The sequence below is a fragment of the Carcharhinus amblyrhynchos genome, chromosome 9 (assembly GCF_965287045.1).
Source record: "Carcharhinus amblyrhynchos chromosome 9, sCarAmb.v2.hapA, whole genome shotgun sequence".
NCBI lineage: Eukaryota > Metazoa > Chordata > Chondrichthyes > Carcharhiniformes > Carcharhinidae > Carcharhinus > Carcharhinus amblyrhynchos.
The window spans coordinates 50,784,891-50,809,042 of record NC_137332.1 but is presented as its reverse complement, the minus strand read 5'-3'; the positions used below and the strand labels follow the sequence as shown (position 1 = coordinate 50,809,042).

General features: G+C 41.3%; 1 protein-coding gene across 1 annotated transcript in view; it reads left to right on the top strand.

Moving 5' to 3' along the window:
• Positions 1-22,189, top strand: part of lepr (leptin receptor) — a 133,949-nt gene extending 111,760 nt beyond the window's left edge. The window contains 4 exon segments of the mRNA XM_080196751.1: positions 3,146-3,247; positions 7,657-7,762; positions 15,276-15,351; positions 18,173-22,189. Of these exon segments, the coding sequence (XP_080052877.1) occupies positions 3,146-3,247; positions 7,657-7,762; positions 15,276-15,351; positions 18,173-19,042 (1,154 nt within the window). The 3' untranslated portion in view covers positions 19,043-22,189.
• The last annotated feature ends 1,963 nt before the right edge of the window (positions 22,190-24,152 follow it).

Below are 24,152 nucleotides of genomic sequence, written 5' to 3'. Positions count from 1 at the left end.
TGTAGAGGAGGAACTCCTGGAGTGAATATGGAATGGTTTTCTGGACTAGTTCATTGAGGAGCCAACCAGAGAGCAGGCCATTTTAGACTGGGTATTGTATAATGAGAAATGAATCATTGGCAATCTAGTTGAGCAAGACCCCTTGGGGATGAGCGATCATAATATGATAGAATTTTTCATCAAGGTAGACAATGATGTAGTTAATTCTGACACCAGAGTCCTGAATCTTAATCAATGAAACTACAATTATATGAGGCAGGAGTTGGCAATGATAGATTGGGAAACGTTACTTAAAGGGATGACGGTAGTGGCAAACGTTCGAGAAGCACATGGGTGAAATGCAAGAATTGTTTATTCCTGTCTGGCGCAAAGATAAAGCTGGAAAGGTGACTAATCCATGGCTTAGAAGCAAAGACTTGAATAAGGCACTCACTGAGTGTTAAAATGGGCGACGCGAGCTTGTGGGGCTAAAGGGCCTGTTTCCTGTGCTGTGCTGTTCTTTGTTAGAAGGGAAATTAGAAAGACTATTAGATCCAAGGGAGAGACATACAAATTGGCTAACAAAAACAACCGACCTAAGGATTGGGAGCAGTTTAGAATTCAGCAAAGGAAGACCAAGGGACTAATCAAGAAGGGGCAAACTCCATAAGACAGTGACTCGAGGCCGGAATTGAACCCAAGTCAATGTTGCTGTGAGTCATCAGTGCTAACCACTGTGCCACTGTGCCTTTTATTGGTTTTGGCGTGATTTTGCCGACTTGCTCCGCCCATCAATGAGCAGGTGAGCCAGTGAAATCCTGGTCAATGGGTTCAAGATCACTGGGAGGGGTGCAGAGAATATGGGCCTTATTTTAATTCTAAGTCTTGGCGGACTTGAAACTGGGAGTGTTTCAGATCTGACTTTTAGACCCGTTCTCAGGCTCCCCCATATGCACTCTGCCTGAAAAAATAGCTGTGATTCTGAATCGTGCTGCTCAAGCCTGTGGGAGGGGCCTAATGCACCATCAGAGCCTTCAACTGCAGATGTGCAGTAGAAAAAAATAGAAAAATGCCACTTTGCTCCCAGGCTAGATAATGCCGCCCCCGGTCCCCAGAGACACTACCCCACTCCCACAACATAATTTATCCCCTACCCCTCGCTACACAGACCAATCGTGGCCCCCTATCCCCCGATTCCCCCCTACCGATCGCATGCAGAGTGGCAGCGGACTACCCATGTCCCTGGCCCCACTCCCTCACCCCTCCCCCCCCGCCCCCACCAGAGAGCCATCTGACCCACCTACCTCCTCCCCACCCCCGATGTGAGTCAGAGAGCTGCTGGAAGTTCTGAACTTCTCAGAAGCTGGAGCACCTGAATCAGACCCTTGCAGACCATATTTGTTTCATGCAGAATCTGGATGGGCGAACACGGTGGTAAAGGGGCAAGTGCTGGTAAAGTTGGGCATCCAGCCCATTAATTCAATTTAAATGCATTCAAATACGTTTAAATTGCCATTGCGCCTGTTCAGGCACAGTGCCAATTGTGGCCATTTTAGGCCCTTGGTAAAGGGGGAACGGGCTGGGAGGCGGTTGTGGATCGCACTACTCGCCTCATGCCAGACTTTACCAAGTTTGCCTGTCCGAAAACAGATGCAACTTGATGGTAAAATTGGGCCCTATCTCCATGTAAAATCCAGCCCTGGATGTGTAATGACTTGCTTACTTGTATTTGGTACATTTGTCACAGTCAGATTGGTGTTTGTGTAAATGATTGATGGTATTATGCAGTAGTGAGGAGGTGCTTCATTTGTGAAGATACCAGATTTCAACAGAAATGTTAAATTGAATTTCCATTTGCCATTCTAGATGAATATAAAGGAGGTGAGATTAGTTTTTAAGAGTAATGGAAAATGAAGTCAATAGACAAGAATATTGAGTGGGGTGTAGAATGGACTGCTGATTCATCATCAACTGGTTTAACCTACCACTGTGGGCCAATTTCATTTCCCAAAAATATTGTGCGGCACTATCTGAGATGAGGAAGGACTTCTTCTAGTGTTTAGTCCATAAGCAACAGAATGGAAAAAAATTAGCTGGCAGTTCATTCCATTTGATTTTTGTGGGTGTTCGCTGTGTGGGATATTTGGTTACTATAATTGCCGTAGTTGTTACATTTTAAAGAAACATCAGTAATTGGTTGTGAATAGCTAAATGATTCAGAAGTGTGAAATGCACATTATAAAATACAAGTCTGTCTTTCTTACGCATTTTTGACTGGTTGGGCTCATTTGACTGACAGTCTATTGTCCCAGATATCCTACAGAGTATCCTATCGTATTAATCTGTACCTTTCCGTTTACCCCTCAACCTCATTCCCAAATTGATATTGATCCAGCTATTTTCCTAACTACTTTAACTTTGAGTCTATATTACATGAGGACCCTTGGGCAGCATGATGGTTAGCACAGCTTGGGTCACTGTCTGTGCAGAGTCTGCATGTTCTCTCCCTGTCTGCATGGGTTTCCTGCAGATGCTCCAGTTTCCTCCCAAATTCCAAAAGTCATGCTGGTTAGGTGCATTGCCGAGCTAAGTTCTCCCTCGGTGTACTCAAAGAAACACCAGACTGTGGCAACTTGGGATTTTTCACAGTAACTTCATTGCAGTGTTAATGTAAGCAGACTTGTGACACTAATAAATAAACTATTTTTGTGGGAACTTTCTGCTGAGGTGGGCAGACCGAGCGGGAATTTTCCTGACTTCTGCTACCCACCTCAGTGATGAAAATATAGGCATGCATTTAGAAAAATATGTCCTTCCTCACCATAATGCACTAGTTTCAGCTTCAATTAGAATCTTTCATTTGTCCTATAGCCATTGTTGGGGGACTTTTCCCTTTTAATTTTTTTTATTGATAGTTTTGAACAACATAAGCCAGAGCAAAGAGAATAGGTGTGCATAACCTCCTCAGAAATTACCTCCAAATATTTTAACATTTTAAAACCATTTTTAATTGTAAGAATTGTTGTTTTATTAAAAATCAAGAATATCACATTAGAGGGAAATATCTGATTGTATATATGTCACACAAATTAAGTGTTGTGATATTTGTATTTCATTGAAAAAATACTGTTTCAAGCTTTCCATTGCTTTATTTTTCTTCTTACAGATCATTTTTCTCCATCTATACAGTACCAACTGACCATATATCCAATTTTCTCAGAAGGGGAAGGACAACCAAGCAGCTGTTATATGAAGATCAAGAGTAAAGGTATTATTTTAAAAAGACTCCTGCAGGAGTCTAATGCAGGATGTGTAACTGGAAACAGATTCCTTCAAAGAGGGAATATGATAGTATAACGCACATGCTCAAATAAATTGTATAACAGTTAAATTGGAAAGAAATTTACTCCTATGGTATTTATTTGATGTCAATCAAGCATCAAAAAGAAGTCAACTGTGCAGATAAAAGGCATATCCTCAGATTTTAGCTGATGTTGCTGTTGAATTATTTGGTGGGACAAGCACAAAGTAAGGAAGGCAATGCAGTGGATCCTTGAGTTTTGCTTCTCTTCCTATTCTCCATTTGTCTGTTCCATCTCTTTCACTCTCACAATCTTCATTCAGTGTGCACTGCCATAAAAAAGACTGTTAAACCATTTAATCTAACCATTAATTCAGTTACAGCACTTGATACACATCCAATGTCATAAATTACATACTTTCTCTGTTTGTATTTTGTCAGCCCTCAGTTGCTTTTTTGTCACCTCACTCACTTTAGGAAGCAACTTTTAAACACACTTTTGTAGAATTAGCTCAGGTAAGACCCATAAAGTCTTATACAGGAAATTATAATGTATAGGTAAAACTGGCAGGATTCAATAAACCTGGTGACTGGGAGATTTCGCGTGTAGACATGACTGCAAATGTTACCTCAGCAGACTAATGGGTGGATAGAGTGTAGAATATAGCAAACTATGGGCAGAATGTTTTAATGACACAACTCCCATCAGACACATCCAACATTTTCACTCTCGTACTTTCCATTAATGGCTAAATGTTTGTTCCTTTTTGATCTTTTGTTTTTGAGTTAAAATTTTGAAACCGATACCAATTCTTAGTACCTTCCCTTGGCTAGCATTGCAGAACAAATTTTATTCGATGAAATAGATTTTGGATACTAATTTATTGAGACTGCTGTCCTGTGAAACAAAAGGCACAATGGACCTATTTTCAAAATTGCCAATCCTCAAAGATGATCTTAATAATAAATCTCATTTGAGAACAATAATTTAATATCCTCCCAGACTTTATTGTACACCGGAAAGTATAACTGTCCCCTTCCTTTCCCATTTCCATGCTGCAGTGTTTAATTTGCACCTTGCAGGATGATTTTTCTCTGTTTAGTCCACTGTGCAAGGACCAATTAAACCTGATATTTTAGTAAAATAATTAGGTAAAACTGTGCACCAGAAGCATTTGGGTATAAATATGTGCAACAAGTGGAGGGATTTAAAAGTGAATCTGAAGCCTAATTTATTACTAAATGAGGCATTAGTCGTACCCTGGCTCCAGGCACTCATGATTGCTTTGATTGTAGCAGAAGTCAAATTATTGCACAAATATAGTGGAAGCAGAGCAAAGTTTAAATGCTTGTGCCGAGCAATCTGGATTATTACCATAACCGGTAAGACCACATTATCTCTAAATTAAAGATTAAGATAATGCATTAGAGAGCTTAATCCTTCTTTTCAAAAGAAATGCAGGTGATGAAACATGGCAGAAATCAGGTCTTTTTATATTGTGATTTAATTCCAGAAAGCTGACTCGTCCAGAATCATCGAACAAAGTACTATTCATTAGAAATGCAGAAATAGCAAACAACGTAGCCCTTAGTTTAAGGAGTCTGCAGTGTTGCTGAGGAATAGCTATTTAACTTTTAAAGCCACAAAGTGGGAATTGCCAAACTGAACTTCCGATTATTTCAATGACATATTTTCACTTGAATCATCATTTCAGACTCAAATAGAGACACCTAAAGAAAAGGCTTCAGGTTTCCAGTGCTGCCAGGTAGATCAGAGGGCAAAGTCACGGCTGCACATTCCCTCTCAACACTTGGCAGCTGGCTGGCTGCAGGGGCATAGGGAATTTATTTCTACATTGAGGGATTATCCAAAATCCTGCTTGCTTGAACTATCTCATTAATCAATCCAAATTTGACTTGAAAGCTGTTTGATAGTGGGAACAAAATCGTGAATGGAATGGAATGGAGTAGCTCACTTGCCAACAAGGGAGCCCTTGAGTTAATGGATCCGACCTCCTGCCGGAAACAGTCAGAGGTGTTGTTAATTGTTAGTCTCATTTTCTCTCCTACTTAGTATGATATGATTCAGATAGCTACTGCTTGGATTTTCTACCCATCTATCTTTTATCTCATTTGAATGTTAAAAGATATATTTTTTGATTTAAATCTTAAATCTGTGAAACCCATCGTGACACAATGGTTAGCACTGCTGCCTCACAGTGCCAGGGATCCGAGTTCAATTCTGGCCTTGGGTCACTGTCTGTGTGGAGTTTCTACATTCTCTCTGTGTCTTTATGGGTTTCCTCCGGGTGCTCCGGTTTCCTCCCAATCTCCAAAGATGTGTGGGTTAAGTTGATTAGTCATGCTAAATTGCCCCTTAACGTCAGGGGGACCAAAAGGGTGAATGTGTGGGGTTAGGGGGACTGGATGGAAATGTTATCAGTGCAGGCTCAATGGGCCGAACGGGCTCCTTCTGAACTTTAGGGATTCTATGATCTGTCTTTCACAATACTTGACCAATCTAAATGATGCATGTAACCCTGTAAAGGGTTCACTTTTTAGATGCTGATTGCCTTAAACAGGCACCCATTAAGGTCATACAATGAATTAATTTTAATTATGAAAGAAGAAGATAGCTCTCTGTATGACTGGGAATGATGAACTCTGCTTGGATTTGAGAGAGCCAAGATTTGAAGGGAATAGGGTGTTGAGACATGCAAGAAAATCGTAAAGAATGGCCATGTCAATGATTAAGACCATGGGAGTAGGGAGACCAGTGTAATACCTTAGTTGTGGATACTGAATTAGACAGAATATGAGGGCAGGGGAGTAGTGAAATCAGAGCAGAGAGGCCATGTTGAGTTGAAATGGAGCACATTGATGCAGTAGAAAGTGACAACTCTTTTTCCATTTATCACCTCAGTCACCCTGAGTGCCAATATAAGAACATCCATTTATATAGAGCCTTCCATGTCCTCACAATGTTCCAAAATGCTTCACAACCATTAGATTAATTCTGAAATAAAATCAGCAATACCTGAGCTTGGAATTGTTTACTTTTGACACTGGAAACCTTTTAATATTATCAATACGCTTAAACTTAACAAACAGAAAAAAATCACCAAACATATATTTGGATTTCACTATGCTTTGCATTTATAGAATGGTGGGAAGGTTTAGCACTGTGTTACAGGATTTAAAGATTTCCTTATAAGCAGGGAACATAACTGAGAAAGAAAGAGAAAAATTTGAGTACCTTACAAAGGTTACAAAAAACTTTTAAGTTACAGCATTGGAATTGTTGGTGTATAATTTAATTCGATATTTTAAAGCAGATAATAAAGGGAATGCAAATCTGCAGAAGCCTGAAGATGACAAAATGGGACCAGATTGTGCATCACTGCATTGTAACATTGTAACTATAGCAATATGATTCATTCTATGGCATTATGTTCCTCTCCATGTGATTATTTCTATAATGCTATATGCTATCATGACTCATGGGTTAGTGTTCTACATTTTGGTAATGCATGCTGCTGATCTTTTTTTAAATGTGTTACGCATATTGAGGTGTATGTCTCTGAAACATACATTGCATTCACATTATGATATGGGTACTTGACAGTGTGATCAACTTCCCATTTTTCTCCTCAAGCCACTGACTTATGATGGGTTTCACAGATCCCAGGGACCTTCTGTTAACTCGCCCAAGGAACTATTCTTCATTTGTGAGAGCTACAGTAAGAACAAACAAGCTCTTTTGACTCTGAGAGATACTGCAACAGAATTTAACTGTGATATCAATTGACATCAATCACTATAAACTGATTTCCTCACTTCTCCAAATTGTAGCTGTTGGTTTCAAATTGGAACACTCCCACTGCCACCTCTGTGATCTGTGCTCAAGGTGTGGAGATGCTGGCGTTGGACTGGGGTAAACACAGTAAGAAGTCTCACAACACCAGGTTAAAGTCCAACCAGTTTATTTGATAGTAAATCCACATGCTTTTGGAAACGCTGTTCCTTCGTCAGGTGTGTGGAAGGTTCTGCTCAGAGAAGAGCACATAAAGTCACACCCAGTTTACAGAATACTGCTTAGAATGTGAGTCTTTACAGCTAATCTGCTATTCAAGTCTTAAAGGTGCAGACAATGTGAGTGGAGATAGTATTAGGCATCTGTGCTCAAGCCAGAGATTGACCCATTCTGCTTTATAAGAGGCCGATACTGTGGTTATCCAGCAAACTATCAGGGGAAAGTTCCTACTGATTTTATTTAATAACCATCACCTAGTATTTAATGGCTCTGAGAAGCTAATGGACTCTCGTGTATTTTCTTGTACTAGATAATGACATGCCAAATACTATTTCTCCTTTAGGAGAGTTGGCGAGGGCTAACAATGATGGAATGCAGACAGTTATTCTACCACTTGTATTTTTATCATCAGTTTTATTGATTGGAACCTTTCTAATATCGAAGCACAGGTATGTTTTAAACTCTTGGATACAGAAATTTTAAAGTCTTCAAATTTACTTGCATTTGGGCTGAAATTATTACTTTTCTGATGTTGATTTATAGAGTAATTCAAATACTCTGAGGCGACAAACTGTCATGCACTGATTCTTTGGGTTGGGATTCTGAAATGGGTGCAGCTATCAAGAAGAAATGTGGAATTTGAATTTTTGATGGTTTTCAGCAGCTGAAATTTTTTTAAAACTCTAGACTAAGTTAGGTTTTGCATAGATATTGTGAGGTTTCTGACAGGAGTTGCTATTTTACTACAGTTACTAGGATCTACATTTCACTATTTTATAAGAACCATGACAACAGGGAATGCAATGTTCCAAGGAGAAGGTGAACCACAGCTTAGGACAAGACATAATAAATGTGGAGTCTTCCTAATATCACCCAGATCCTAATACAAGTGATAAACCTAACTTATGGGAAAAAAAGTAGAAAATCATCACTTAAATATTTATTAACAGTTTGCAATTTCACCAAAGCAGTTTTCACTGACTTTTGGAACATAGGAACTTCAGTGGACTATTGAGCTCTTCAGATCTGTTCCACCATTCAGGAAGATCATGGTGGACTTGTATCCCAACTTTAGTCATCTGATGAAGGGTCATCCAGACTCGAAGCATTGACTCTATTCTCTCTCCACTGATGTTGTCAGGCCTGCTGAGATTTTCTAGCATTTTCTGTGTCAGTGAATGTTTTGAGTTGAATATGACTTTTCTTCAGAACTGAAGGAGGTTAAAAATGTGATAAATTCTATGTTGTCAGAATGGGGAGGGGAAGGAAGAACAAAATGAGGGGCCCGATTTTTACCATTTTGATTCAGATCCGATTTGTAAACCCTGTTCTCAGGTGCCCCAATACGTACACGGCCTGAAAAAAAGTTGCAAATGTGAATTGCACTGTGGGTGGGGCTTATTGTGCCCGAAACACTGTTTCAAAAGTCTTCAAATGTGCATGCGCAGAAAAAAAATATAGAAAAACGCTTCCTGTCACATTGCTCCCGGGCCGCTTTTTGCGGCCCGGAGCGATGGCCCCGCAGACGTCACCTCACCCCAACAATATAACTGTTCCCCTTATCCACCCATGCCTCCCTGCTACCCAGACTGATCGTGACCCCCTGCCCCACTTCCCCCCACCGATCACCTGCAAAGTGGCAGCAGATACCCCCCTTCCCTGCCCTCCCTCTTCCCCCAACAGAGATACATTTGGCCATCCTCCTCCCCCCCCCCTCCACCAGAGAATGATCTGGCTCTGCTCCTCTTCCCCCCCAGTCTCCACCAAGATACCTCTGACCTGTCTTCTCCCCGCCTCCCCCAGTTAGAGAACAATATGCCACCTCCCACTAGAGAACGATCAGCCCCCCCCCCCCCCCCCCAACCAAAGATACATCTGACCCATCTCCTACCCCTGCCCCCCACCAGGGATACATCTTGCCTCCTCCTCCCACCCCCACCAAAGAACGATCTGGCCTCCCTCTTCCTCCGCCCCCCTCCCCACCAGAGAACGATCTGGCCCTCCATCTCCCTCACTGCCACCATAGAATGATTTTGCCCCCCCCCCCCCCCCCCTCCACCGCCGCTGACCCCACACCAGAGAACAATCTGGCCTCCCACCTCATTGCCCCCCACCCCCCAAACCAGAGAACAATCTGGTCATCCTCTTCCCCCTCTCCCCCACCAGAGAATGATTTGGCTCCCCTTCTCCTCCCCCACCCCTACCCCCACCAAAGATATATCTGGCCACCTTCCTCCTCCTCCTCCCCCACAACCAGAGAACAATCTGGCTTTCCACTCCTCACCAGCACCAGAGAAGGTTCTGGAGTTCTCTGCCACCCCCCCCCCGCCACCACCAGAGAACGATCAGGCCTCCCTCCTCATCCACCCCCCCCCCCCCCCCCCCACCAAAGATACATCTGACCCATCTCCTACCCTCCCCACCAGAAATACATCCAGCCTCTCTCCTCCTCCCCCCACCCCCACCAAAGAATAATCTGGCCTTCCTCCTCCTCACCCCGCTCCCTACCAGAGATATACCTGCCCTCCCTCTTCCTCCCCTCCTCATCAGAGAACAATCTGGCCCTTCTCCGCGCCCCCCCCCCCCACCTCACCAAAGAACAATCTGTCCTTCCTCCATCTCCCCCCTCCCCCCCCACCAGAGAACAATCTATCCTCCCACCTTCTTGCACCCCCCTTCCCAACCAGAGAACGACTTGGCCTTCCTTCTCCCCCCCCTCCCTGACCAGAGAATGATCTCTCCTCCTCCCCCCATCCTCATGCCCACCAGAGATACATCTGGCCTCCCTCCACCCCCACAACCAGAGAACAATCTGACTTCCCACCCCTCTCCCCCCCACCTCCACCACCAGAGAAGGTTCTGGCCTGCCTCCCCCCGACCAACCTCACTAGAGAATGATCTGGCCCACTTTCCTCCCCCCTCTCCCAACACTGATCTGAGTTAGAGAGCCACTGGAAGCTCTGAACGTATCTCTTCAGAAGCTGGAGTGCCTGAAATAGACTTTTATCGAGCATGTTTGGATGCTCTGAACAGGCACACGTGGTGGCAAAGGGGGAAATGCAGGTTAAGTCAATTTAAATGCATTTAAATTGATGTTGTACCGTTTCAGGTGCAGTCCCAATCGCGTCCATTTTCGGGCCTTAGTAAAGGGGAAATCAGTGTGGAGGCAGGCGCAGATCACGCTATTTGCCTCACGCCCAACTTTACCAAGTTTTTTGCACTCGAAAACTGGTGCAATGCAGTGGTAAAATCAGGTCCGAGAGGTCTACAATAGGGTAGAGGACAGGAGAGATTAAGTGATAAAGACATTAAGAATGAAAGACAAAGGCATTTGTAACGTTTGTAGTAAAGAAACAAAGCATTTGTTGAGAGGGAATGAGCAAGGTGGTGAATTAAAGTCACAAGCAACCATTGCACACTGAGCGGAGGTGTTCCACAAAATTTCACAGCTGATTTGCATTTAGCCTCCCCTGTGTAGAGAGGGTTATATTATGGGCAATGAATACAGTAAATCAAGTACAAATAAATCACTGCTTCATCTGCAAGAACGGTTTGGGGTCTTAGATGGTGATGGAGAGAAGATAAAAGGATTGGTATTACACATAAGAACATTACACCCTCTCCAATTGCATGGAAAAGGGACGAGATGTTGGTGGCAATTGAGAAGTGGACTTGGGTGTCTCTGGAATGGTCCCTACAGAATGCTAATGATGGGGTGGAGAGGGGGTAGTGGAAGATGTGTTTGGTGGTAACATCTTGCTGGAAGTTGCAGAAAGGGCCAGTGATGACCTTTTGAATGCGGAGGATAGTGGGGAAGAAAGTGAGAACAAGTGGACAACTATCATGGTTCTGGGAGGGAGGGGATGTGGTGAGAGCAGTAATGTGGAAAATAGTTTGGGGCCTGTCAACCATAGAGGGTGGGGGAGGGGGTGGATCTTCAGTTGAGGAGAAAAGGAAGTCATACCAGAAACACTGTTGTGGAAGGTTACATCATCAGATTTGATGGAGATGTAAAAACTGGGAGAATAGATCCTTACAGGAAGTAGAGTCTGAGGAAGTGTAGTTAAGGTAATGGTGGGAATCTGTGGGCTTTAATGAATATTTGTAGACAGTCTGGCCACGGAAATGGAGACAGAGAAGTTGAGGAAGAGAAGTGTCAGAAATGAACTAGGTGAAGGTGAGAGAGGAAATTGGAAGCACAGTTGATTATGTTCTCCAGTTCTGGGTGAGAGCAGGAAATGGCACTGGTAGTCATCAAGGTATCGCAAAATGAGATAAGGGAGGGCAACTGAGTAAGACTGAAACAAAGGAATGTTCCACAAACACCAGAAATGGACAATGTAATTCAGACCTGTGCGGGTACCCGCAATAGAAACTCCTTTTATTTGGAGGAAGTGAGATGCGTTAGAAGAGAAATTGTTCAATGAGGGTGGCAGTGGATGGGGACTAGTTGAGTATCAGTTTAAGGAAGAAGCAGACAGCCTTAGACCATCCTGGTAGGGGATGGAGAAGTAGAGAGATTGGTAAAGGGGAGGCAGTTCAGGCCAGTAAATTAGAAATTGTTGAAATGATACTGGGTATCTGAAAGATCATTGATATATGTGGGAAGAAATTAAACAAGGGGAGAACACGTAGAGACAAGATAAGAAGAAATAAGTTCAATGGGACAGGAGCAAACTGAAATGATGGATCTACCAGGACCATATTGATTATGGATTTTGGAAACAAAGGAGAAGTAGGCTGTTTGAGGTTGGGGCCTGTGAGGTGGAAAGCTAAGGCAGATCACCAGATGGGGTGAGGTCAGTGACAATACTGGAACCAATTACTTGACATTCCGCTGGGGGTCTGCTCCACGTGGAGCTAGGAAGAAGTATCTGTGGGTTGACATCTAGCCTGTGCAAGGTAGAGGTCAGTACATCAAACAACTGCAACATCCTTGTCAATGGGTTTGATTCCCTTCAGACTTTTGTATGTTAAACCTCAGAGAATATAGGCCCAATTTAAGTAGCCACTCATCACAGGACACATTCTCATCCCAGGGACTAATCTAGTGAACCTTGCTGTACTGCCTCCAATGTAAGTACACCCTACCTTAAATATGGAGACCTAAACAACAAGCAATATTGCAGGTGTAGTCTCACCAAAGCCCTAAACAATTAAAGCAAGACATTTTTATTCTTGTACTAATTGCTTGCTGTACTTTCATGCTAACTCTCTGCATTCCTTGTATGAGCACACACACACATTTCTTTGACCATCAACATCTACATGTTTCAGACCTTTTAAAAAACTTGTCTTTTATTCTTCTAACCAAAGTGAATACCTCACACTCACTCTCATAATATTCCATCTGCCATCTTGTTGTCTACTCAGTTAACTTCTCTACATCCCTTTGCAGCCTCTCTGTGTCCTGTCCTCCTCACAATGCATATTTCCACCTAGCTTTGTATCATAAGCACACTTAAACACATTACTCCCTGTCTTATCATCTAAGTTATTAACATAGATTGTAAATAGCTGAGACCCCAGCACTGATCCTTGTTGCACTCTGCTAGTCACAGCCTGCCAACATGAAAATTTGACCTTCATATATTTGCTTTTGTTTCCTGTTTGTTAATCAATCCTCTGTTCATATTCCTGCCAAATCCATTGGCACCAATCTTGCAACCTTTTGTGTGGCCCTTTTATCGAATGCTTTTTGGAAATTCAAATATACTACATCTACTGGTTCCCCTTTTTCAATCCCACTAGTTATATCCTCAAAACATTACATTAGATTTGTCCAGTATGATTTCCCTTTAGTAAAACTATACAGACTTTGAGCATATAAATGGGTGAAATTTACCCTTCATGCCCACAACAGGTTTTGTGGAGGATGTGAGTGTGGAATCTGGAATAGGATAGAAAATCAGATTCCCACATGTGAAACAAATTTCCAATTCTCCCAACATACTTTAATGGCAGGTCAGGTATCTTGCTGACAAGTCACGTGAACGCCATTTCTCTTCATTACCATCTCACAAATGCCCATTATATTTGCTTCTCAAAGAATTATGTGCCATCTTCCATCATGTCAGCAGGAATTCATATTTGAAAGAGAGTGATGTGCAGTGGTCAGACCTCACTTTGCTCGCAGCTTCAAGATGTGTGCAACATCCGCAGCCTACCTGAGAAAGTGTTGCACTAGTTTCACTGCGATGTCAGTGGAACGTCACAATGCTGGGTTGTAGGGATGGTCTGCTCCCAGTGGGTGTCTCCTTTTGTTTATTAATTTATGTGATCTGGACATCATTGGTTAGGCCAGAATTTACTGTCCATCCCTAATTGTTCTTGAAGTGCCACAGTATCTGAGGTGTAGGTACACTCACAGTGCCATTAGTGAGGAACTTTGAAGATTTTGATCTAGCAGTAGTGAAGGACTAACAATATATTTCTAAGTCAGGATGGTGAGAGGCTTAGAGGGAAACATCCAGGTGATGGTGTTCCCCTTTGTCTGCTGCCCTTGTCCTTCTAAATGGTAGTGGTCATGGGTTTGGAAGGTACTGTCTAAGGAGCCTTGGTGAGTTCCTGTGCAGCATATTGTAGATCGTACACAGTACTGCTACTGTATGATAATGGTGGAGGGTGTGAATGTTTGTGCTAGATGTAGCAATCAAGTAGTGATTTTGTCATGGATGGTGTCAAGCTTCTTCAGTGTTGTTGGAGCTAAACTCATCCATGCAAAGGGCAAATATTCCACCACACTCCTAAGCTGTGCCTTGTAGGTGGTGGAAAGGTTTTGGGGAGCGAGGGATTGAGTTGCTCTTCACAGAATCCCTAGTTACTAAAGCTCCTCTTGTAACCACAGTGTTTATATGGCTGGTCTAGTTTAGTTTCTAGTCAACGGTTACCCCCAGGATGTTGATAGTGGGGGTTACAATGACGGTAATGCCATTGAAAACCAAAGGCTGGTGGTTAGGTTCTCTCTTGTTGGAGATGGATGTTGCCTGCCGCTTGTGTGGCACAAGCTCATGTAACTCAAAAGGCTACACTCTTCTGATGTCTCACACGTTAGTGGGGGTCAAATATCAGCATTGACTGCCTCACATATTCTTTGATATCATCAAACTTTTAATGCTGTCATGCTGCACAAATTCTATGCTCAGGCCTTTCTGAGGGTGGGGTGGCATGGAGCTCATGACACACAGAAGACCGAGCATGTTCCCAAATTCAGTTTCATCCCAAAAGAGTGTAACTTTTTGAGTTATGTAATGCCATGATGAGAGTGAGAGATTGGAGGACATTAAGGGTGGATTTTCCCTGGAGGGATGGATTAGATTATTCATCCTTTTTCTATATTGGAAAGCATTCCAGCTTCAGTGGCCTCTCGCACTGAACCAGGTTGCTTTGGCCTCCCAGGCCAGAAAGATGAACCTGACATGCTTCTTCAATCCATTCTTGGGATAGAGGACATTCCAGTTTTGCTGCATTCCTTTTAACAAGGCCTGAAGAGCTGTGACAGAAACTGGGTGCAGCCTTCTTCTTATGGGCAGCCATTTCCATTGTTCTCCTGAAGATACCAGGACAGGACAAAATGAAATGTGTGTACTCAAATGGCATTTAAATATGGTGCGCAAAGCTTCGACACTATTGGGTAAGTGCAGGGCAGACGAATCAATTCCAGACCCGCTTTGTGATTTGGAGAGATACTCACCTTTGTGAATTAATGTGCTTCTGAGTGCGGAATCAGGAATGAAACTCTGCCATTCTGACAATTGGGAATGTGCCACAGGACTTAATTTCAAAAATGGAAAATTCAGCCCTGTGTGTGCTTCCTGGTTTATTGGGCAAATTGAATGAGTTGTAGTTGTCATATAAAGACAGATTTTAGTTCATTACTTCTGATTAGATTGTTACGTCAAAAGTTTTAAGTATTTGTGCCTGAGGTGTGATGAATTAATAACTACTGTTCTTTGCGTTCAGAATAAGAAATCTTGTCTGGAAAGAGGTTCCTAATCCCAATAAGTGCTCTTGGGCTCAAGGAATTGACTTTAAAAAGGTGGGCTTTTTACTTTTTATGTTCTTTGAATTTTTATTATGTAAGCATAATAAATAATGAACACATGAAACTGATTACTGAAATTGATGCTTACCTGAGACTGATTAAATTGAGATTAATGTCTACTTGAGAATGATTGCGTAGAGATGAATAAGCATTTATTGCATTGAGAATAATTGTTAACAAGAAATGACAACGCAGAAAAAAAGATTTATGGTGATTCTGTAGAGATTAATATGTACCTGGTGTTGATTAGGATGGAATAGTGTAATTGATGAGCTCAGGCAGTTTAGATATAACCTAACCTATATCTCGGATTGACTAAAATACAGCAATCCAGTCAAGGAAGTTGAATTAAATTATCAGTGTAAACATTTTTATAATTGAATATAACCTCTCATGTCATAAACATATCTTAAATTGAAACAACATTCTTGCACTCTTGAGCAATTTTACTCACATTTTGTAATCAGTTTTCTCAAATCAATTGAAATCACATACTACTCAGCATAGAATGAGTATTTGGGTATTTGATTTGGAAATGAGTCAGTAAGTGAATTGCAATTAAATTAGAAATTAAATAAATGCTTACTTTTTAATTGTCAACTAGTTTGATCCCTATCAAAATAACAGCTGTGCTTCCTTTTTGGAATTTCCCAGCCTACTCCCCTGCCACCTCCATATTATCCAACTCTTGACTACAAAATGACACATGGTGGTTCCAGAACCTTAATCTCTGAATCTTGAGTCCATCATTGCAGCCAAGTTTTCAACCTATCAATTCATTAGAGATTAACCCCAGATAACTCATCTAAAACTCCAAAGATCCAACGGAAAGAGGTCTATTCCCTTACAATTAAAATCAGTTATAAGAACATAAGAACATAAGAACATAAGAAATAGGAACAGGAGTAGGCCATCTAGCCCTTCGAGCCTGCCCCGCCATTCAATAAGATCATGGCTGATCTGTCGTGGCTCAGTTCCACTTTCCCGCCCTCTCCCCATAACCCTTAATCCCTTCTCTTATCAAAAACCCATCAACCCGCTTCTTAAAAATATTTAGCGAGGCAGCCTCCACCACTTCAACGGGCAGAGAATTCCAGAGATTCACCACCCTTTGAGTGAAGAAGTTCCTCCTCAACTCCGTTCTAAACCGCCTCCCCTTTATCTTGAGGCTGTGCCCCCTAGTCCTACTGTCTTTTTTGAGCGGGAAGAGTCTCTCCACCTCTATCCTATCCATCCCATTCATCATCTTATACGTCTCAATGAGATCTCCCCTCATTCTTCTAAACTCTAACGAGTACAAGCCTAGTTTATTCAGCCTCTCCTCATAGCTCAATCCCCTCAACTCCGGTATCAGCCTAGTAAACCTCCTCTGCACTCCCTCCAGGGCCAAAATATCCTTGCGCAGGTGCGGCGCCCAAAACTGCACACAGTACTCCAGCTGAAATCTTAGAAATATGCCAACCTCACCTGCAGTGTGAACTTAAACGGGGGGGGGGGGGGGGGGGGCGGGGGGCGGTGTCAGAGGAGCTGGGATTTTGGGCCTCAAATATCATTATCATATAGATGATGCACTGACTGGAGCCCACACAGGTTTTTGTACCAAGGCTTAGATAAGGGCCTTGAGGAGAAATGGCCAAGCCTTGAAGTGTGATCAATGTGGGAGAACTAGGAATCCAGGAGAAAACACTGCAGCATCTGCAGTATTTTTGGTTGAGCTTTGAAGTGAGATCAAGGGTGAGTTAGGAAGTTGAGGCTGAGAGAGATTTTTTGGTTCCTGAAGGCAAGTCAGGAGCAAGGTCAGAAATCTCAAGACAGGAAAGGGCACTGATTATGGTAAACATTAACCCTTTTTTCCTCCTTCAGATGCAATCAGCACTGTTGCTGGCTAGCATAGGACAAACAAAGATACTATTGGAAATAGAAACAGGCATTCTAGCATGCATTAAAAGCCTAATGCCTGCCACTTCTAACAGCTCATTACCATTGTAAAAGGGGAATTAATAGTTAAAGGTAAAGGATACCTCTTGTTTTCTCCTTACCAAAATGGCACCTATGTGGCCTTCATCGGAGATATGTGCCATGGAGCAGATGCTAGTTTGGATACAAAATGGCACCTAGAGCAATGAAAGGTCTGGCAACACAGAGTCAAATTTTTAGCCATACTAGTCTTACTACACTTTGTTGCAGGCTGCTGAGGTTCCTGCTAAAGTTGCTTTTATATGGTACCGAAAGAGAGGGGTTCAAGCGTGACTCCCTCTCCCAGTGCTGTCCCAGTTGTCAGCTTTTGGATTTTTTGGGAAGCCAGTAGGAAGAAAGCCCCTATGTGTTTTGCTGCTACTTCTGATAGTAACTTTCAGTATTTACATAAAGTTGGACACAACCGGAGCATGCTATTAATTCCCCTTTTACAATGGTAATGAGCTGTTAGAAGTAGAATTCTGCTCTTTTTCCACTAACGGTACATCATCAATCTAAAGTCAATAAATGTCATTTCTTAATGAAATATCCTTCCTAAATAGGGTAGAACCTGATATTTTAGCTCATCTGTTCAGTTATTGAAAGTTTACACTAATCTTTTTCCATTATTCTGATCCAATGTGTGAACATGATGGTGGAAGATTAAATAAAATATGACATATAACACCTATCTGAATGGAACATAATTAGTTTAAAAAGTGGTACAGATAATGGCTATTGGTCAACTACTTGTAGAACCAAAATATGTGGACATCAGCACCAACTATAACTGATGTGTGTCTAGCTTCAATTTGTAAATCCTAAGGCTTTAAAGATCATCTTGTCTTTCATTTTGCAGTCTGGGACAATTGCAGACTTTTTTGGGAAACACCAGGAAGGAATGATACCTGTTGTCCCACTCCTTGTAGAGCCAGAAATATTTGCTGTGGCCGTTGTAGAAGAGATAACGCAACTTAAAGAAGACAAAGCTGTAATTGCTTTGGATTCTGTCGATGAAGTCATTTCAGAGCTTTCTCCAGATATGTCCAGTGTTAATGCACTTCATCAAAGTGAAGATGCACTTGATAAAATGGTAGACAATGTGGAAACCATTTATGCACAGAACACAAGGCAGTCGAACATTGACTATTCCAAGATTGTGATGGGTGTAGAAGTAGATTCCCTCTGCAAAAAACAAAAATGCATGAACAGCTATTTGGATGAAGGCATGTATTCAGGTAATGAGACTGATACTTCAGGTAATGAGGCTAACAATCAATGGGAATTTCAAAACCAGGCTCTCTTGCAGCTAATACAAACTGATGAAACCAAGTCGCATTCTATTATTTCTTCAGAGGGCTTCTCTGAATCTCTTGACCAAGAAAATAAAGTCCTTCATTATGGAAATGACCAAGAAGTGGATTTTTGCTACTTAAGACAGACTTCAATTGAGAATAATATAAACTGTGATACCACAAGACACAATGTCGAAGAGTCGCCATTTCTGGAAAATTACTTGTCAGTGGAGTTTCAGCATCCATCTGAAATCTATTCAATATCTTACCTGGATTCATTGCTGAAATTCAGCCTTAATGAAGGCCATTCTCCACAGGTGGCCCTCAGGTCATATATGCCTCAGTTTCATACAAAAACATATAAGCATTCAAAAATAACCGATACAGAAGATCAAACATCATCTAAAGATAAAGATTTGCCTGCAATTGATTGAAGTTTTTGTCTTTGTAAGAATTGTATTGTATTGTATACCTTACATAGAAGTTAGAAGCAGGAGCAGGCCATACAGTCCTTCGAGCCTGCTCTGCCATTCATTTTGATCAATTTGAATTCCTGATCCCTCCCTCCCTCTCATATCCCTTGATCCCTTTAGCCCCAAGAGCTAAATCTAATTTCTTCTTGAAATCACACAATGTTTTGACTTCAACTACATTCTGTAGTAGTGAATTCCACACATTCACCATTCTCTGGGTGAAGAAGTTTCTCCTCACCTCAGTTCTAAAAGGTTTATCCCTTATCCTCAAACTGTGACCCCTAGTTCTGGGGTTTCCCCACCATTGGGAACATTCTTTGAGTCTACCCTGTCTAACCCTGTTAGAATTTTATATGTTTCTATGAGCTTCCCTCTGTCTCTTCTAAACTCCAGCGAATATAGTCCTAACTCATATAGTTTCTCCTCATATGGCAGACCTGCCATCCCAGGAATCATGATGTGGAGAAGCCGGCGTTGCCCCATTCCAGGAATCAGCCAGGTAATCCTTCTCTGTCCTCCTTCTATAGCAAGGATATCCTTCCTCAGATAAGGACACCAAAACAGCATACAATACTCCAGATGTGGCCTCCCCAATGCCCTATACAATTACAGCAAAACATCCCTATCCTTATACTCAAATACTCTCGCTATGAAGGCCAACATACCATTTGCCTTCTTTACTGCCTGCTGTACCTACATGCTTACTTTCAGCAACTGATGCACAAGAACTCCAAGGTCTCATTGAGTAACCATCTCTCTCAATTCACATCCACTCAAATAATAATAATGTCTTCCTGTTGTTGCTATCAAAGTGGATACCTCACATTTATCCACATTATATTGCATCTGCCATGCACGTGCCCACACATTCAGCCTCTCCAAATCATGCTGAAGCATCTCTGCATTCTCCTCACAGCTCACCCTCCCACCCAACTTTGTATCATCTGCAAATTTGGAGATAATATTCAGTTCCCTCTTCCAAATCATAAAGATATAATGTGAACAGATAGGGTCCTAACACAGATCCATGCAGAGCCCCACTAGTCACTAACTGCCAATCAGAAAAAGACCTATTTATGCCAACTCTTTACTTTCTATCTGCTAACTAGCTTTCTATCCATTTCAAGACATTACCTCCAATCCCATGTGTTTTAATTTTACACAGTAGTCTATTACGTGAGACTTTGTTGAAAGCCTCCTGAAAGTCTAATTAAAGCACATCCACTGGTTCTCCTTGGTCAACTCTACTAGTTATATCCGCAAAGAATTCCAATAGATTCATCAAGCATGATTTCCCTTTTATAAATCCACGCTTGTATGATTTTACCACTGCCTGCCAAATGCCAAGTTATGAAATCCTTGAATACGGACGCTAGCAACTTCCCCAGTACCAACATCAGGCTCTCTGGTCTATAGTTCTCTGTTTTCTCTCTACTTCCCCTTTTGAATAGCAAGCTTACATTAGCTACCCTCCAATCTGTAGGAACTGTTTCAGAGTCCAAAGAATTTTGGATCTACTATTTCCAGGCCCACTTCCTCGAGTACTCTGGGATGAAGATTATCAGGACTTGGAGATTTACCCACCTTCAATCCCATCAATTTCCCCAAAACCATTTTTCTACTTGTGCTGATTTCCTTCAGTTCCTTACTAAAACATGTTTCTCTCAGCATTTCTGTGGTGCACTGGTACAGTGCAGTGGTACATTATTCATGTCTTCCTTTGTGAAGACTGAAACAAAGTACAAATTTAATTCCTTAGCCATTTCTTTATTCCCCATTATGAATTCCCCTGATTCTGACTGTAAGGGGCCTACATTCATTTTTTGTCAATCTTTTTCTCTACATGTCCATAGAAACTTTTACAGTCAGTTTTTATGTTCCTTGCTAGCTAACTTTCATATTCCATTTTTCCCTTCTTAATCAAGCCTTTAGTCCTCCTTTGTTGAATTTTAAAATGCTCCCAACCCCCAGCCGTATTGATTTTTCTTGCCAATTTGGATGCTTCTTAAATCTAATGCTGTCTCTAATTTCCCTTGTAAGCCATGATTTGGCCACAATTCTGGAGTTCACCTATTCATTCTTTAAATACCTGCCATTGCCTGTCTGCTGAGTTTCCTTTCAGAAATGGTTCCTTATGCTTTGTTTTGTGAGGCCTGTTTAAATCCATTCCAGACCCAATATTTAAATATGCTGGAATTACTGAATTATACCCACGTGTGCTAAACACTTCAGACTTACATTCTTTTAAGTTTACGACAGTAGAAAGTGTTTTGACACAATTCAGCAAACTCATTAAAAGCCAGAGAAAATTGAATAACTCAGCAAATATTGGTGTCAGACAGCTAAATTTCAAAACTTTCAGAAGGTAGATTCCACTGTTTCAAGAATATTAATTACAAAAAAGGTGTTTGTATCAGTCTTAATTTCAATATAGGATGCATTTAAGCTGACAACTTTGAACATGAATTCAATAGAAGGATCAATAAATTTGGAGGGAAGAAAGATCATGGCCTTGAGAATCCCTTTGTATTCCTGCTCTTGAACATCTCAATGTTTTGAGCAGAACAAAATGAATGTAATGATACATTTGACATTAGTCCATCAATGCATTACATAGAACATAGAACAGTACAGCATAGTACAGGCCCTTCAGCCCTCGCTATTGTGCTGAACTTTGTCCGAAACCAAGATCAAGCTATCCCACTCCCTATCATTCTGGTGTGCTCCAAGTGCCTATCCAGCAACTGCTTGAAAGTACCTAAAGTGTCCAACTCCACAATCACAGCAGGCAGTCCATTCCACACCCCAACCATTCTGAGTATTACGACCTGTTGAATTACGTATTTGTATCATCAAACAGTAATATATATCTCAATTATGTTTTTTGCCTTAATCGTCTGGTCCTCAAATGAAGACTTATTATTGAAGCACCAGTTTCTTTTCATTCACAGAATAAGTATTAAGAATTCAGTTCATGCTATTTGCATATGTGAACACTCTTCAACAACTACTAATATTAAATTAATTACAACAAATGCCTTAACATATTAGTTTTAATTTTACTCTTTTAGTTTTCTTCTTCCTGCATCCTGTGTTGAAATCAAGACTCATGGGTTTATTCTCTATGCCTAGATTCAAACTGGAATGAAGTGCCTTGAGGGATTTTCCCAGTGTCAGCCTACACGTATGGTTTAGGTGCCAACTTGCATTGTACAAAGCAGAAGGAACCATATTTGGTATCTAGTCTGTGCTGAATTACTTGATCTCCTCAGTGTCTCTGGGCTAGAGAGGGGTGAATCAGCTAGGATTTCTGCCTGATTATTGTTTGGTGACTTTTATTAGAAGCTGCAAGTGCAGGAATTCCAGGGAGCACAGAATAGATTTGACTGCAATCCCCATTTGAGTTAAATATCCTGTTCCATATTGAGTCTAGCCAGACTGGGTAAATAACTTTTAAATCGAGCTACCAAAAATCTGTTGTTGCTGTTGAATTAAACTTTACCAAAAGTCAATGTCCTAGGGAGAGGTGAGAATTAGGAAAATACATGCCAACCAAGCATGTGTCAATTGTGATAACTGTGATTGGAGAACTAAAGCACAGGAGAAAGATCCTAGTCCACAGTCCTGAATTTGTCCTTTGTTATGCCTCATGTATGCTGCTACATAGTGATTCTTGCTTTGTTCATATTCACCCAGAGCAGTGCATACAGTTCTTGCCGTTGAGTTTTTATATGAATAAAGAACAAATTTAAATTGTTTGCTTGGTACAATTACATGGCATTGATGCAGATCACCACCACAATCATCATGATTTTCCTTTAACTTAAATGTTATAAGTGTGGTTGATAATCCGCTTGTGTGTGCAAATGGTGTTTCCACCAATGCAGTTATGGCAACATTGCATTGGCAGAGCGGGAGCTGGCAGAGAGAATTGCCAACTATCGACCACATATCTTGGATTTTCTTTCATTTTCTCACCCATCTTATTTGTCTTTTCCTCCAAACAATGTTTCTCATTAATTTTCTTCTGTTTATCAATAAATGATTGTTGCAAGAGCTAAAGTCCTTGCTTAAAGTTACAAGCATTTTTGCTGTGGCTAGTTTATTGAAAATTGTCAGTGGGTCACTGACCATGAGTCTGATCCGCCAAGATCAGTAACACATTGGATTAAGACCAAATTGTCCTTTGCAATCTAAAGGTCACTACAATCTAAGTTCCAAACAAATACTGAAATACTGTTGCTGAGGTTGAGGTAGTAAAGTGGTGTCAACCATTAGTGATACCTGTTCCATTCCTTCCCCTTTCCTTACCTCAAACCATTATTAATCAGCTTGTCATACATCATGTTATCAGGCTTCATCTGTGGAGAGAAACAGAGTTAACTTTCAACTCATATGTCACTTTTGATAACTGTAATTGGAGTGCTAAAGAACAGGAGAAAGATTCTAGTCCTTAATCCTGAATATGTCTTTTCTTATGCCTAATGCTGCTCAATATTGATTCTTGTTTGGTCCCTATTCACCGAGAGCAGTACATACATTTCTTGCCATTAAGTTTTTACGTGAACAATGAACAAATTTAAATTGTTTGCTTGGCATAGGTACATGACATTAATGTAGGTCACGACCATAATCATCATGAACTTCCTTCAACTTAATGTTATAAGCACTGTTCTGATGAAAGGCCACAGGTTTATAGCATTATGGGCGTGGTTTTACAGCTTCGCTCGTCCCAAAACCGTGAAATCCCGCTCAAGGTCAACGGATCTTTCCATAGTTTGCCCTTTGCCCGCTCTGATTCTCATGGCGGGTAGGATGGTAAAATTCTGGCCTAACTCTTGTATTGTCTTCACAGATGCAGTCTGACCTGTTGAGTATTTTCTGTTTTAATTTCAGATTTCCAACATCTGCAGTATTTTATTTTTCCAGCAGTGCATGTTTTAAAGATTGAAAAAAATGCAGGAAATATCAGATTATGAGAACTTATTCATTTAAATATCCAATGATCTGTATTTTTATTGATTTGCCTTTTGCAAACAAATACATATTTACCATGTAAAACAAACTCTTA